Below are 17,972 nucleotides of genomic sequence, written 5' to 3'. Positions count from 1 at the left end.
ATGAATGGCAAACATTAAGCAAACATACAAAAATCTTTCGATTAGTATTTTAAAGGATTAAGTGTCCAACTAAGATACATCAAAAGTCAAAACTCAGTTAAAAAAAAAAACTAAAACTAAAAAAGGAAAAAGGAAAGTTAAATAAAATAAATAAAATGTTTAAACTAATAACAGAGGATGATATCGAAGCTGTAAATGAACCCCTGGTCTCCACCACGTGTCCATTTTCAGTTTATTAGTGAATTCTTAAAATGTTCAAAGAATAAATAGCATATTACAAAAAACATTCCAGTATAAAGAAAATGATTTTCAAAATCATTAAACTGGTAAGATATTCCCGATATAAAACTAAACAATACCATAATGTATAGATCATAGAACCAACTTATTTATGAATAGAGGAAAAAAGAAAATTACACCATATACTAACAAAAAACTTTTTTTTTTTTTTAAAAGCAGAACTTATTCACCCCAGCAAGTAAAGTTTATCTCAGGAAGTCAAGGTTTTTGTAAGAATTTTCATTTTTTAAGAGAAAAATATAATCTCTTGAATACATGGCAAAAAACAAATGGCTTTGTTGTGTTTTTAAATGATGAAAATCATATTGTATTTAATGGTATATAGCTGATATTGCTTATATAGCATTCATTACCATACACACACATACACACACCCCTGTTCATATTGTTATATAGCATTCATTATCCTATCCCATACATATATACACACACACACACACACACACACAAACACAAACATACACATTTTCATGCAAGCTTTTTAAAAATTGTGCTTAAAATCATTTATAGTACTGCTATAAATTTATATTATTAGAAAAATGAAGAATAACACTAAAAATTCATTAGTTAATTCTTAGGATGTAAGTCATATGACAATGAAAAAAACTAAAAGAGGTAGAAAGAGGAGATAACAAACAAGAGCAAAATGTAATAAGCAGAAAGTTGGTTCTCTGACAAATCTCTAGAGCAATAGTTCTAGAGGAAAATAAGAAGCAATGAAAAAGCAATCACACAATTGGTCTGAGAGTTTCACTTAACATTCATAACAATAAACATCAGCTGGTACTGGTTATCCATAATAAATTCCAATTCTCATTCTTTTAACTATTTTATAACATCTCTCCCCCACATCTCTCTCACATCTGTGTTTACACCTATACAAGCCCATAACTCCCAGCTGATGACCATGCTTCATATTTTACTGAAAAACCCAAGTCTACTACATGGAACAAATTCCTGTATTACTAAACTATAAAATTTGGAAATCTACCTTCCTGTCTCCCGTCAACATGAAGTATCCCTACTGCTATCAAAATTCAGCTCCTCCATTTGGGTTCTGAATTCTATACCTTTCTTCCCCCTTCAATTATCCCACTTTCTCAATCAAGCCCCACACATTTTTCTAGACTTTGTATTTCCAGGCTTACATTCTATACTCTTCTTTATAATAAAAATTATCAAACAAGTTGTCAGTGTTCAGTACTTATTTCCAATTCCTTGTTCAACTTATTAATTCTAATTTCTGTTCCAACCCCTCCACCCAAAACCCTTCTGGCATCTCCATATGGACAAATTCACTTCTCTGTCTTATTTTACTTGGACCATCAGAAACATTTAGCTTAGCTGCCCACTCCCTCATTTGAGAAATATTTTCCTCTCTTGGCTTTGTTTTCCTACTATATCACTAGATAGGCTTTCTCTGTGTTCTTGATGGCTCCTTCTTTCTCTGTCTTTCTAGATGACTCTTCCCTGTTCACAAAATCTTCATCAGTATCCTGCCCTAGGCAAAATATTCTCATCTGACCTTCTCTTCCTATGCAATCTTACAAGGCTTTAAGAGCCATACACAAAGTGTTAGCCACTTTAGCAAATATTATCTCATTCTCACAACAACCATGTAAAGCACCTATTTTCCTAAATTCACAGATAAGGATAATTTATTCAAATGATAAACTGAATACAGCATCACAAACTGAATACAGTGCTATAACTGGAATTGGCATCTATATCTGTTTGGTTCCAAACATGAGCTCTAACTCATCAAGAAAAATATATAAAGCTTTTGTACACGATTCTTTAATCTAGAGAAATATAACTATTATTAATTTGATAATTTTTAAAAATATGTGTCCTAATAATTTGTACTTATTCATTGTGCATAATAAAAGGCTAGGAAAAAAAGAAATTACCATTAGCAGAGCAATGCATTTTTATTATTTGTTTACATAATTCTTTGAAAACATATATACTTTTAATAAACACATTAAGTCTGTAATACTGACAAGTCTGAATCTAGCTCTCCGTAATATTTTAAAGTTTTTTAACATATGACATCATATAGTATAGACATGTTATAATAAAGCAATTTTGTGCCAGAGATTAGCATTTTCATTTATAATCTGGAACAGGGGTTGGCAACCTACAGGTCATAGGCTAAATCCAAGCCATTTCCTATTTCTGGAAATGATATTTAGTTGGAGCACAGTCATGTCCATTTGTTTATATATTGTCTATGATGGCTTTGACACTAAAACATCAGAGCTGGGTAGCTGCAACAAAGACTATATGATCTGGAAACCCTAAAACATTTAGTATCTGGCCTCTTGCCAAAAATGTTTGCCAACCTCTGGTCTACAGTGATCTGCCCTTATACATACTAAAAAATATGAATATAAAAGATTTCAACAACATGCTAATTAACAACCAAACCATCTACCTGTCATTTCAGTTCAAATAACATAACCTGGGAAAGAACATGAGGAACCCAAATCACAAGTAGTAAGCATCTATCTAGTTAAGTTTAAAAATTGTTCATTCACTATAAGATCATTGATTTATAATTTGTACCTATAACAATTTCTAAGAATCAAAACTTAATTCTTAGACAACTAAGCAAAACTGACAAGAAAGGAGGGAGGTAGGGCTAACAACCAATGTTCATTTTTTTCTATGGTTAATTTCCTTGATTTACTTTTTTAACTCCAGTAGTTAGTTTACACACTGGAATTTCTAAACCTTTCACATATCATTAAAAGATTATCTCTGAAAATTTCTCCATCACAAAGTTTTAATAAAGCAAAAGGATTTTCTAGCATAGCTGCTTACATACTTAGTACACAATTGATAAATGTTTACTGTACTAAACTGCCATGGAAGCAGGTTTGTCCCCCCCCCCCGCCCGCCTTTTTCTTTTAACACTACATACTACTTACTCAATGCAGTAATAAATCAAAAGTATATGTAGCACTAGCATTTTGGGCTAAGGTATAATATTTTAGCACTTATCTAGTAAGGTAAGATAAAGCTTGAGAAATAACTCAATATCCCTCAAAATATCTTATTTCACAGACTGGAAATTTTAAGACAATTTTAATTTGGGAAAAGTTACCAAGATTCTCATTTTACATGCCAAATTCCAAAAGGAGAAATGTCTTTGTCTATGTAAGCCTATACTGAATGGCATCTGTCAAAAAAGAGGAGCTGTTATGTTATCCATTTGAGGAAGTCAATTTCATGTTCTTATTTTTTAAATGCTAAGTATTTACAGTGTTTTCACACATGACCTTTACTTTATTGGCTGAGGGAAGGCCAGGAAAAAAAATAAGATCCATGGTATCAAGTTTTTTCCTCTTACCATAATTCTAAACCATCTTCCAGAAGATAGACATGTGGAGGCTGGGAAACATCTGTACTCAGTTGGATAACTGGGAGCAGGAAAGGGTACAGGTTCTTGCTGTCTGCTCCTAATCCCTAAGGGAAGTATAAATACAACTTGTGATAAGACACTCTAAGGTCCCTCCCTCCCACCAAAAAATTACCTATCATAGAAAAAGTTCTGAAATCAATTTGCAAAAAAATAAATCAATTTTTGAGGATGGTTCTCATTATATACACTCCTAAAACAAAGCTGTTTACAACTAGAAAGAAAGAATCAAAAAATACTATTCAAATGCCTAATGGCAGTAAAAAAATATACATGCCAAGACTATGAAACATCTGCTATTTCAAGAGATTCCAAATATAGGCCACATATGCCTTATCTAAAATGTTTGGGACAAGAATTAATTCAGATTTCAGATTTTTTTGGATTTTGGAATATTTACATATACATAATGAAATATTTTGAGGATGGGACCCAAAAATATAAACATGAAATTCATTTGTTTCATATACACTTTATACAAATAGACTGTGTTTTGACGATGACCCACCACATTAGATCAGATAAGGAATTTTCCACTGTGGCATCATGTCAGCATATGACTCCTCTGACCTCAGAAAAGATATTAACACTGGTATTTTAAATACTATAAACACTCTCACACTCTCACCTGAGTAACTAATCTAAAATGAATACAGCCTAAATGTTCACAAATAAAATAATAACACTATGATAATATTCATATTTTAGGATTCTGAGGAGCCAGGAAAAAGGACTTGGCATGGAATAAGAAAGAAATCTCAAAAGTAATTATGAATTGGGTTTAAAAGATGCAGAAGGATATTACAATTCCACATGTCAAGGAATTTTTAAAAATTACTTATATATTTGTATACGTAGTATATGCATAAAAATGTTACTGGAAGCAAACAGAAAAAAAACTATTAACACCAGTTAGATAAGGAAGAGAGACAAGATGTTAGGAAGAGAGCAAAAAGAGATCTGCTTTAGGTTTGTATATTTTGTTCAAAAAATAGGTAACACCTTTTTCTTCTCCCCATTGGTACTTAAAAAAGGGGAAAATAAAGGGGGGGGCCTGCCCAACCACAGAGCCACATCCCCAGCTATTTTTTATATTTTATTTAGAGACAAGGCCTCACTAAGTGGCTTCGGGCCTTGTTAAGTTGCTTAGCCTGGCTTTGAACTCACCATCTTCTGCTTCAGCCTCCCAGTCACTGAGATTACACCTAGTCAGGCACACATTATTTTAATGAAGGATTTTTGTTAATATTTTTAATAATTCAAGAAAACAAAGATGGAGGAAGAAAAAGGGATCTAATCTAAAATTCTAGTTTGCTTACTGATGTCTTAAGGAGGCTGATTTGGTGTAGCATAACTATAAATACTTCTGAAAACAAAAAGGATTAAAAATCAATCTCTAAACATAATAACTCCATACTCTAATAAAAACAGAAAGGAAACCAAACAATTAATACTTGTTCCCTTGGGGAATGATGCAATTAACAATACAGTTTATAGAAAATTACAATGCCATAAAATACATACATGTTCCTCCCATGATGTCATATATGATAAGTTCAATTCTTTTTTTTTTCCCACTTTAGAGTGTACATTATTAAGTATAGCCATCACACTATGTAATAAATCTAATCTAAATCTTCCATCTAGTTGAAATTTTGTACTCTTTGTCCAAAACATTTCTCCCCTTCTTGTCCCCTGGAAAACACCACTCTAATTCCTGCTTCTTTGAGTTCAACTTTTTTTGAATCGCATATAAGATCATGCAATATTTGTCTTTCAGTCCATTATCATCTGTGGGACATACACATTTCAGTAGAAATGCATAAAGGTTATTCCTAAATGTGTTAACTGTAAGTTTAGCCTTCTCTCTAACCAAAAATCATTTAGAAGATCTTATTAGATTTTTCAAAGGAAGAGAACTATAAAAACTCCACTGCCTAATAAAGTAGTATACTGGGCCTTAGAACTAAGTTAAATTTCATTCCCATAGTTCAATTTTTTCATAGAAAATAAATAAAAATAATATTAGGACAAAAACAGTCAAGTTCATTTTGATTATAAAGTAAACCAGAAAGTTGCTAGGGAAATTAGAATTTACTCAACTGTCTATTAAAATAAGCAAAATATTTTAGCACTAACAAAATTAAAGTAAGCAACTTTGTGTCAAAGACTAAGAGATTTTTAGTACCTTGAATCTAGTGTCCCAATCCTTGATATGCAGCTTTAAAAATGTGAACTCTTCCGCACTATGAAATCTCAAATAAATTCATCAGTTTTTAAGAAAATATTGGAAGTGATTAAAGAGGGAGGAAATCATATTCTACTATAATTACATAAGATATAAGGGTAAATTGAACTTTGTAACTTTCTGTGACCTATAATTTTTTTAAAGAAAAAATATGAATAGTACCCTTTATTTATTTATTTATTTTTTAGACAGAAACTTTTATTTCCAGGAATCACGGATAAGCAACAGGTCAAATTTAAACATTCTATTTGAAAGAGGGGGAAAAAAAAAGAAGAAAGAGAAATGTACCAGTGTCATTCAAGTAGAAGTTTCTAGAATGAGCAAAGTTGCACAGTAGTAGTTATGACCTTTAACATTTTGTTACCCTGAAGGACATATACTGTGGTACATCTTGCTGGTGGGAATTGTTGAAGAAAAGCACAACCTACTACCAGTCACACAAGTGAAGCAGCATCACGGTGTTTTTGTTTTTTATTTTCTAGCCCCCAAGCTGAAATACTCTGACTGTACTACTCTACCTTTTGCTCCAGCTCTTTATCTTATGAAAACACCCACACCATCTAACGTTCTCTTGTCCTAACCAAAAAGTGTTCTGTAACATATGCCAGGTGCTGCCTTGTCTGCTGTGAGGCTAGAAGCCAGCCAGCCAGGATTTCCTTACCAGGACCCTTCACACACTAGAGGAAGTGTGTTAAGTCCGTCACAGGTCAAGATGTTGAATATTTTCTCTGCTGGGACTATTTCCCAAACCTGGCTGCTCTGCCCTGGAAGGGGACCTACCCTGCATGTGCCTTCAGGAGTGTGGAAACTGTCCATCTCAGAGGGGAGGCACGTAATGTAAACAACTGCTGTTTGTGAAGGTGATGTGATATCAGCAAGGCTTGAAAAGCAACATGGGAATATCAAACCTATTTAAATTGTTCAGGTTAAAATATTCAAATCCAGAGTACCACTGAGAGATCTAAGAGGAAAAATATGTGTGCAGAAATGGTTTAATTCACCTGCGTGAGTCAATCATATTTGGTAAGTGGGTGGAACTAGAAGTGAAGCAGTGAGCTGAGATGAAGGGAGGAAAAAAACAGAGAGAGAGTCAACTCGAAGTTCACATGAACTGAAGAGCCTCAGTTTGTATTCCTGCAAGATAACGACACAGTGTCATGCTTAATGTGCCATGCTGCCTCTGGTCTCCTTATGAGGAAGTAGTGAAGGGCCCAATATTTCAGTGTTTTTCAGTGGTAATTTCAACTCTGTGGCTCCAGCTCCTAGACAGTAGCACTCTGATTCCAAGTCTTGTCCTTCTTTTGAACTTTTCCCACTTTTCCCTGGTTTTGGTGGATCTTTCTCCTTCTTGGTTTTATTCGGCATGGCTGGTGCGGGCTGTCGCCGCCGCCCCTGCCCCTGCCGCCGCCCGGGGACTGAGTCGTCCGCTCGCTCTCGCTTCCCTTTTTCCAGGCTCTCAGAGGCTGCGGCAGCCGCGGCCGAATAGTACCCTTTAAATATGACCTTTTTCAGGGTACTGTCCGTGATTCTCTTCTCAAATCCCATTAACATACTGTTTATGTCTCATCTATTATCTCCAACCCAATTTTCTGAATTCCAGGCACTCAAATGAATATAGAACATCATCTCCCAGAAGGAATCTCAAATTCCTAACACTGAACCAATTCATTGTCTTCCTAAAAAAAAAAACTGTTCCTCAAAGACTCAGGAGGCCGAGGCAGGAGGTTCGCAAGTTCAAGACAAGTTCGACAACTCAGTGAGGCCCCAGGCAATTCAGTGAGACCCTGTCTCAAAATTAAAAATAAAAAGGTCTGAGAATGTAGCTCAGTGGTAGAGCGCCTTGGGTTCAATTCCCAGTACTAAAAAAAAAAAAAAAAAAAAAAAAAAAAAAGAAGCCATTAAACTTAGTGATAAATTTTATCACGTCCTCTTTCTGGTTCTTCCCTAACTTTACTTCACATCTAAACTATCCTTAATCCTATCTCTTTATTATTCTTCAAATCTCTCCCCTTTTTTTCCATAAATTTTATCTAGATCCTTATCATCATCCTTAATCTAGATCCTTTTTCATCATTTAGAACCTCCAGTGAGCTGGGTACGGTGGCACATGCATGTAATCCCAGCAACAGGAGGCTGAGGCAAGAGGATTGCAAGTTGAAAGCCAGCCTCAGCAATGACAAGGCACTAAGCAACTCAGTGGGACCCTGTCTCCAAGTAAAATACAAAATAGGGCTGGGGATGTGGCTCAGTGCCCCAGAGTTCAATCCTTAGTATCAAAAAAAAAAAAGCGGGGGGGGGGGACATAACACTCCTTCCTCTGAACTTCAAAAGATGTTCTTTTAGCCTTCTTAATCCCATATACAAGTTCTATACTCTATGTTCCAACTTCCAACTACACCAAACTCAGAGAAATCACTATGCTAATTATCTGGAGACAGCTAACAGATTAAACACATGTATTTACTACTGTTCTTTCCTAAAACACACTAAAAAGATAGAGTTTCTTTTAAAAAACTTAAAACTATAAGAAAAAAAGAAGAAAAGAAAGTATTAGAAAAGATAAAAGCAATTCAATTTGGACGCTGGAAAGACAAGTGATACCTGACTCAGTCAACTAAGAAACCAAGGTTTAAACAGGAAAAAAAAAAAAAAAAAAAAAAAACCCTCATAAAACAAAGGTAAGTAGCATCCTGATTTACACTGCTATGCCTCCAAAAGACTCAGGAATTGGCAGTACCAGGCATTTTGAAAAATGTGTGTGTGTGGTGTGTGTGTTTGGAGGACTAAGAGTGAAGAAGTATTAATAATAAGAGAACTCCTAGAAGGTGTTTAAAAAAGTAATTTGATAACAAGATCTCACCCACATCCGCAAGCAGATAAGCAACTGGCTCTCTTCTTGAACCAGCATAAAACTATTTATCTTCTGCTAAGATAAAACAGATACTCTCAAGTCAAAGAAATGGCATGTAATCAAGAGTTGGGTATTACATAAAACAAGAAGATTATATTAGCCTTTAGTAGGCAGGAGACTAGGGGATCTTTCACTGAGAAAAGACATCAAAATGTTAACACAGAATGGCTTCCCACAAAATGTATCCAGATACATTTTCTAATAGAAATCCCACATTTTCAAGCTTCCCACACAAACTCACCCCTTCCACTGAGCTTTTTAGAACATACTCCTAAATCTATACAAACTGTTGATAGGTCTTGAACTTGGGAGATGTTTATAGATGCATTTTACTGCTCTTCTTTCTTCTGAATATGCTTCAAATTTTTCATGATGGAAAGTAAACAAATAGAAATGAGCAACTAAGGATGAACAGATATGATTAAAATATCAACTATGAAAAATAGGACAGAACAATTAGAAAATAGCATCTTGAAAGAAAGCAACACCAAGCAGAAATTAAAGACTGGAAAAGTCTATCATTAATATCCTTGGTATAATAAAACACTGCATTCACAAAACAAAAATAAAATGAAATGTACAAAAGTATTCATCCATAATATAAGAAGTCACAGACATTAAAATGTAACCAGGAAAGAACTGCTTAATAGAAAAGTTAAAAGATAAAATTGAGAATATCTCTCAGAAATTAAAATGAAAGCACAAAGACAAGAAAAAGCAGGAAATACACGGTAAGAAAAGTAGAGAACTGGTTTAGATTATTGATCAGCTAAGTTATTGCAAGTTTAGAAAGAGAAGAGAAAACCAAGAAGGGGGAAAATAATCAATAAAATACAATTCAGTTATCTAAAACCCTCTAGTATGCATTTTAGTGTGAAATGTCCACTAGGTGTCCGGAATAATGGGATAAATGCATACCTACATCATCATGAAACTGCAAATAGGTATACATGGACTAGGGATGTAGCTCAGAGACCGAGTGCTTGCCTAGTATGTGTGAGGCCCCAGGTCTATCCCCAGCATAAAAACATACAAAATTTAATTTAAAAAAAAGAGAAAATATACCAAGATGATCATACAGTTGCCATAAATGGGAAGAAGGGATGACACACTCAAGAATTAAGAAAAATACCTCTAAAATTCTGAGTAGTCAAAAACTAAACACATACACACACTCACACTCTGAGTAGCCAAACTACTAACTTATGTAAAAGTAGAATAAAGCCATTTCACATATATAAAATCTCAAATTTATCGCCAAGCATCTTTTACTGAATGCCACTTCCATTCATGGGCATCATCAATCACAAAGCAGAAACTGGACATGATGAAAACATGAGACGTAGAAAACAAGTATCCCACAGAAAGAAAAAGAATAATCCTTTAGGTGACAGTGAAAAGGGATCCAATTATAACAGGTAAGCATAAGCCTAAAGTAAAAACTAATCTAGACTAAAGCACATAAAGATATTTCATATTTCTTCAAGATGATGAAAGTACCATAATGCCTGGTATTTCTGACCATACTGAAGGACAGTTTAGATAACAGGTGAAAAATATGGGTTAAATTACATAGAAAACTAGTATAGTAAGAAAAAAATCTAAGATGAGTTAAGTTTCTTTGCCTCTGCCGTACTTATACCATTTCTCCATTATTCAATCAAACACTAATGTAGACACCAATGGGAAGAAATTTTACAGATGTAATCAAGGTCCCCTATCAACTAACCTTACGATAAGGAGATTATCCAGGGAAGCCTACTTATTCACACGAGCCTTTTAAGAGTTTTCTCTGGCTAGTTGCAGGGGCAGTCAGAGATTCAAGACCTCAGAGGATCTGACAAGCAAGAATTTCTCCACTGTTGACTTTCAAGAAATGTGGTTGAACTCAAAAAAAAAAAAAAAAAAAAAAAAAAAAAAAAGAAAAGAAAGAAAGGAGTCCCTAGCTGACAGAAATCAAATAAACTGGAACCTCCATACTATAGATCAAGGAACTACATTCTGTCAACAATGTGAATGAGTATGGAAAAAGATTTTTCCCCTAAAGTCTCCCAGTAAAAACTTGAACTGACACATACCTCAATCTCAGTCCATTCATTAGACTCTGATCAGAGAATTCAGACACAGTATGCCAGATTTCTGACTTAAAAACTATGACCTATGGATGATGTTTTAAATCATCAAGTTTATAGTAATTTAACACAAAGCAACAGAAACTATTATGTTAAGCAAAGGAGTAGTGGTTGGGAAGATGAAATACAAAAAGAAAATTAATATATGCTTCAAAGAGACTTTATACAGTCACAAAACTGACCCCTAATAGTGTCCAAGTTAAATTACAATAACTTTATAGGGAGAGTGGAAGGATGGAAGTGAGACATAGGGTATATATATTCCTTCATTTAGCAAGGAAGTCAAGAGGTGATGAAGTATTTAAATCAAGAATAAACAACACATGCATGTTACTTACAATGATTACAAAAACCTAAAAGATCCAGTCATAAGGAAAACAGATTTCATCCCTGAGCAGGAAATAAAGAGGACCAGGGTACTGTCCCTTTTCATTAAAAAAAAAAAAAAAAGAAGAAGAAGAAAGAAAGAAAGAAAAAATCTTCAAGACAGGTGCAAGGATGCACACCTAACTCAGTTATTCAGGAGGTTGAGGCAGAAGGATCAGAAGTTCCAGGCCAGCTTCAGCAATTAAGACCCTGTCTCAAAAAAAGAAATTAAAAGGGTTGGGATGTAGCTCAGTGGGGCAAAGCATCCCTGAGTTGGGTGATAAATCCTAAAAACAACAACAACAAAAGGGCTGGGGGTGCAGCTTAGTGGTAGTGCCCTTCCCTAGTATGCATGAGGTGCTGGGTTCAATCTCCAGTACCACAAAAAGAAAAACAAACAAACAAACAAAAAACAGAGCTGACTCCTTAACCTATCTATATCTAAAACTGGTCAATATATAAACCTTTAAAAGAAGAAATAAAATCTACCACATTCTCTCATTCCTTGGGAGTTCTATACATGCTGGTCAAACTGTCTAAAATAGCCTTAACATCCTCATCCCTAAACCACCATCTCATTAACACCTTTTTTTTTTTTTTTAAACACTATTTAACAACATTTGGATACCATCTCTGCCAGGAGGCCTTTGCCAATATGCCATTTTATCCTTCAATCTGAGACAGATAACCCAACACAAGTCCCAATATCACCACATTCTCACTGATAAACGAGTTCTTGAATAACACAGTTCATTTTCCTAGACAGTCACCTTACAAAGAGCTTGCCCTAGTTACTTCTATATCTCAGTTCCTAGTACCATGCACTACACATTGTAGGCCCTCAAAAAAATTTTCTTACTGTATAAATTAAATGCTTACTTCCACTAAAGTCAACTATTGTAGGCTAGAAAGGTGATCTTAGGCTGGTTATAGAGCTCTGCAGCAAAGACTACCAAAGTCTGAGTTTCCAGGTTTGTAAAAAATAAAAGGGAAAACAGAAAAGATTACAGTATTATCTGTTAAGAACCAAAAGATGGCCAGTTTTCAAGAAAGAACACTTGCCAATAAACCTTAATTGTCCCAAATGATTAAAAAATATATTTTAAGCTAATGTCTTAACCTCACTATCAATTATTATATGCTTATTTCAAAAAGGGCAGATAATTATTTGATACCCCTGTCCTATACAGACATATATGGTAGTTCAATATCATGATTAAAGGGCCCAAACACTCCACAGAGTTTCTCAGGCTTACTAAGAGTCCCTGAAGTAATATTGCCTGAGTAGAAATAAAAAATGGGTTTTTTGTTTTTGTTGCTGTTGTTGTTGTTTGTTTTTAATTCTTTCTCACAAAACTCCCCAGTTGAATCTAAAAGCACATTTTAGCAGACATACAATACAAAAAGAATCTGGAGGTCATTCTTAGTTCTGTTATAGATGTAGTACAAGCTAGTCACTAACCTGTTACATTTTTTATATTCTCTTCTACAAGATGTATAAAATTTTTATGAATAATCATAAGAATTAAAGGGTAAACAGAATGAGACTTTTGATTTTTAAGTGTTTTAGCAGGGGCAGGCAGAGTAATACTGTTTAATGGCATAATTTCAGTTTTACAAGATGAAAAGAATTATGGAGGTAGAGGGTGGTGATGGATACACAACATTATAAAAGTATTTAATGCACTGAAAATTATACTTAAAATTGGTTAAGATGGTATATTTTACGTTACCTAAATTTTATCACAATAAAAATTATGGGGGGGGTGTGCTTTAAAATATTTTGTATCACTATTAAATTACCTAGAACAGATTTATAACTATAAAACTCATCCTTAAATATTTATGAAAAGAATAAGATCATATCCCCAAATTGTCAAGGAACTGAGAAAGGTTTTTAAAAACTAACATAAAATTTTTAGAGTAGTAATTCTTAATTTAGAAGTATATCTCTCCAATGGAAAATTTCTCAAACTCAGAAGCGTGGGCAGTAAAATCACTGGAGTATCCTCAGACCAAGATATTTTACATCTTGGCCTTAAACTTGTCCCTGTCTATAATGTTACAACTACAATTCACTTTACCAGTTTAAATGTGAACTAAAATCCAGTTTGCTCTCTCTGACATTTCAGATTCCTCTCTGTTACATATATTCACCATTCAAAATTAAAATGTCTAACAAGAAATTCACAGCTCTTCCCTCAGAAGCAATTTACCTGATTTTCTGCCTTCCCAGATAATGAAAGGGAAAGTTTTTATTTTCAATCAAAGGTAAAGTGCAAAAATGTGGAGTAAGTTGATGAAGAAGAGTCCTGAACATCAGGAAAACTGTATGTACAGTACAACAGACTGCACAAATCATGAGTCTGTCATCACTGAAGACCACAATATCTAGTAGAATAAATTAAAATTTAAAAGTACATTTCTCAAATGTCCTAAAAGTGTCCAAATAAACATATAAAAGTTGTTTTTAAAACTGTTATACATAAAAGAAAAATGTGAAGCTTTTCACTACCATTAACATTAATCACATGAAAACAATGAAAAACTTTTGAAAAGAACAAAATATACTTAAGACACTCTGGAGAAGTAACTTACTTGAACAAGATGAATAAGTGTTGTCAAAATAGCACATCTTAACATATTGTGTTCTTCACTCTGCTTCCAAAGAAGAGGCAAATATTGCACCAAACAGCCTACATATGGTCGTATCTACCACAACAGAAGTGAGAGAATTATATTAGTAAAGAAGGCAATTTACTTCAGGAAATACTGACAAAATACTCCTAAGTCCCAGGCAGCAAATATTTAGTATTTACTAGAAAAATTAAGATAAATTAGATATTACATGGAGACCCAGGACTATGATAAATACCTAAAAAGAGTTTTAAAGTACCAAATTAACTGAATGAAATATAGTTTATGAATATAAAACATCCTTAGAGATTAATAAAAAATTGTTATGTTCTGCTTTTTTTAATAAAACAGCTTACCTAAGTGCCAATTACACTGTTTCAAAAAAGACTTGGCATTTATTCATTCATTTACTAATTATCTAATGGCATCTTCCCAGTTTCAGACCCTGAGAACATGGCATTGGAAAGAAAACTACATAAAGAAGTCATATAAACCCTTACTATGAAAATAGGTACAAGGGTAAAGGTACAACAAGATATGGTGGGAAAACAAGGGAAGAAAACCATTTTTGAAGGATAAAATTGTTAGGTCCACTATGAATTAAGTTAATCAGTTTGTGGGTGTGGGGAAACCAAAACCTAAAACATAGCACAGCTTGACAATATGTTTCTTGAAAAGCAAAATGGATCTACACTAAAGTTGGACAGTGCTCCAGCTCCAGGTTTAGAATCAGGGTATCTGAAATCACTGAGAAGGATATCCTTGGTGATGAAACAAATATTAGACTTTCACAGCTTCAGCACTATCTATTTGACTCTCATGGAGTAAAATAAAGCATTGCTAGGACTTATTCCCCCTCCTAGTGATGGTGGTAACAAGACTTAAATATCTGCTCAAATATTTTAGTGAGACATAACTAAACAAATATTAAGAGACTTATTTATTACCTTATTTTCATGTATTTATTCATCACCTATAATGTTATTTTCAAAATTTGAATCACACTATTATACAGTTAATACTTATTGAGAACTGAACTCTTTTGCTGTTTTCTATCTTAAGATCACTCCAATAATTTATAAAATTTACATTTTTTATGATGTGAAAAACAAATTTCAAAGTACCAAATTCAACACATTCTACTGATAAGGAAATTAAGACTGAGTTTATAACAAAGAGAAAAGATATTTCAAAGAATAGCAGAGGAGACATGTTATGACTTACAAATGGGATAGTAAAATCAAAGAACCTAGTTACATATGAAAGTCATAAAATATTCATATTCCGATCTTAGCTTTTCTTTTATTAGTTGTAGATGAACACAATACCTTTATTTATTTATTTTTATGCGGTGCCAAGTATTAAACCCAGTGCCTCAGTGCTCTACCTCTGAGCCACAACCCCAGTCCCCAATCTTAGCATCTCATTCTAACTTAAAGCTTCAAAAACAATGCTTCAAAAATCTCCTATAGAGTCACTATGTGAAAAAAAATGAAAAAGAGATAGGGATTAAAGATAGAGTGGTGATGTGAGAACTAAAAATATTCCAATGAGGTGGAGAAACTATGGAGCAAAATGTTGCATCTCCTAATGAAAATGGGTATGAAAGTTCCTCGAAATATGATCCAGCAGTTACTGGAGGCATGGCCTTAGTCTTCAGATGAGTTGGTAAAAAACCAACCCCAACTGAGTCACAGTTAAAATTTGAGCAAAATACTGATATATCTGATTGTTTTGTAAAAGAATTTATGGTATGGAAAGATTTGCTTTAACATATATCAAATTTATATTGCATTTAAATTATTTTTCTATTTTCTAATTAATGTAGCTTGACTTTTGCCACATCAGGCAATTTTTAGCATATCTGTTCATGAAACTTTTCCTTAAAGAAATGAGACATCCAATCACCCAGAGAAGACTTTTGATGTTAAAATAAGAAGTCATTATCTACATTTAGGAAAAAAAAAATTCAGACTTTTGAAAAAGAAGAGGTTTCGTTAGAGGTTTAGGGAGGTTTGAAATATTGTTAAAATGAATAAGACAAAAAATATCAAAAAAAAAGGAACACTCATTTCTACAAGAAGAAAAAATGCTAAAGGAATTTTCATTAGTCAGATACATGTAAATAAGATTATTATCTAAGAGCCAAATCTTATCTTTATATTCAGTCTTTTAGACAAAAATATATTGCAATTATATAGTACTCTTAAACATATTTGACATTTGTAATAATATCACATTCATGAAATCATATGATTAGTTGAGCTCAGAATTATCTTCACCATTCTGTACGTGAAGACACTAGATTAAAGACCTTGCTCAAACTAACCAGCAGTATCAGAGACATGAGAGGAGTTTGAAAAACAGCTGCAATTAATCACCTGTGTGACCAAACTCTCTCAATGTTCAAAAATAAGTGCCACATGAAATAATGCGATTAATTTAATAAGAGTTCCAAGTGCTAAGAAATCTGTTAAGATAGTACAACTTATAGACACCAATACAGAGATTTGCTCAAAATGATTAATAGTGTCTCAAATCTGAACTGGAGTTATATAATGTTTAGTTTGAATATTGGCATTGCCACTAAAATGTATGAATTTTGACAAAATTTCTTAAAGTCTCAAGTTGTTTGAGATACCATTTTATTACACTCATTGCAAGTTTTCTGTGCAGATTAAATGAAAAATATATGCAAAGGACTTAGCACATGAAATGGTACACTGTCATTACTCAATAGTTCACAGTCATTCTCATTGACTGCTTTGGAATTTATAAACAAGACCAGATGTTAGAATTCAGGAATGGCAGATACAAGAGTAGACACTAAGTCTGTGAACTCAAATAAGTTCTCTTTTCCTAATACCTCACAGAGTTAGTAAAGTGTTTTGTTTCTTTAAGTAACTTCAGCTTTATTATTTAAATTTTGGTTTTTTTGGTACATTTTAATTATATAGAAGAGTGGGATTTATTGTCACATATTCATCCATGTACATAATGAAATTTGCTCCATTTCATTCACCAGGACTTCCATTACCCTCTACCCCTTCCTTCTCCCTCCTTCTCTATGATCCCTTTTCTTCTATTTTACTGGTCTAGTCTATTTATTTATTTTTTAAATTTATTTATTTTAAATTGGTACAGTATAATCAGACACAAAAGTGGGATTTATTGTGATATAATCATACATGTAGACAGCATAATCTGGTAAATTTTATTCCCCAGTACCTCACCTTTTCTGCCCTTCCTCCCTCAGCCTCAATTTCTTCCCCTACTATATCTTTCTCCCTTCTATTTTCCTGAGATTCCGTCTTTATTCCTTTTTACTCTTTAGCTTCCATGTATAAGAGAAAACATTACATTTTGAGTCTGGCTTATTTCACTTAGAATGATGTTCTGCAGTTCCATCCATTTGTTAGTAAATGACATAATTTCATTCTTCTTTATGGCCAAGTAAAATTCCAATGTGTGTGTGTGTGTGTGTGTGTGTGTGTGTTTATATATATAAAATATATATATATATTTATATATATATATATATAAAAATATATATATATTTATATATATATATATATATAAACACACACACACACACACACACACACACACACCACATTTTCTTTATTCATTTATTTGCTGCCAGATACCTACGCTGGTTTCAGACTTTGGTCATTGTGAACTGCACTGCTAAAAATACTGCTATGCGCATATCACTAGTATGTTGATTTTAATTATTTTGGATTAATACCAAAAGTGGAATAGCTGGAACATATGGGTAGTTTTATTTCTAAAATCTCCATACAGGTTTCCATAGTGGTTGTACTAATTTGTAGACCCATTGATAATGTTTAAGTGTTGCTTTTTCCCAACACCCTCGCCAGTATTTATTATTTACTGCCATTCTTACTGGGGTGAGAAAATCCCATACATTAAAAATTAACCCAATGAAAAAGA

General features: G+C 33.4%; 1 protein-coding gene across 1 annotated transcript in view; it reads right to left on the bottom strand.

Annotated features, from left to right (window-relative positions):
• The window catches only part of Ipo11 (importin 11), a 210,397-nt gene that overhangs the window by 96,543 nt on the left and 95,882 nt on the right, over nucleotides 1-17,972 (bottom strand). Inside the window, exons 20-21 of the mRNA XM_047555967.1 lie at nucleotides 13,980-14,093; nucleotides 3,656-3,771 (exon numbers count right to left, since the gene is read on the bottom strand). Of these exons, the coding sequence (XP_047411923.1) occupies nucleotides 3,656-3,771; nucleotides 13,980-14,093 (230 nt within the window). The remainder of the gene's footprint in view (nucleotides 1-3,655; nucleotides 3,772-13,979; nucleotides 14,094-17,972) is intronic.

The sequence above is a fragment of the Sciurus carolinensis genome, chromosome 6, assembly GCF_902686445.1.
Source record: "Sciurus carolinensis chromosome 6, mSciCar1.2, whole genome shotgun sequence".
NCBI lineage: Eukaryota > Metazoa > Chordata > Mammalia > Rodentia > Sciuridae > Sciurus > Sciurus carolinensis.
The sequence above is the reverse complement of the archived record's forward strand: the minus strand, read 5'-3'. Positions and strand labels throughout refer to the sequence as shown.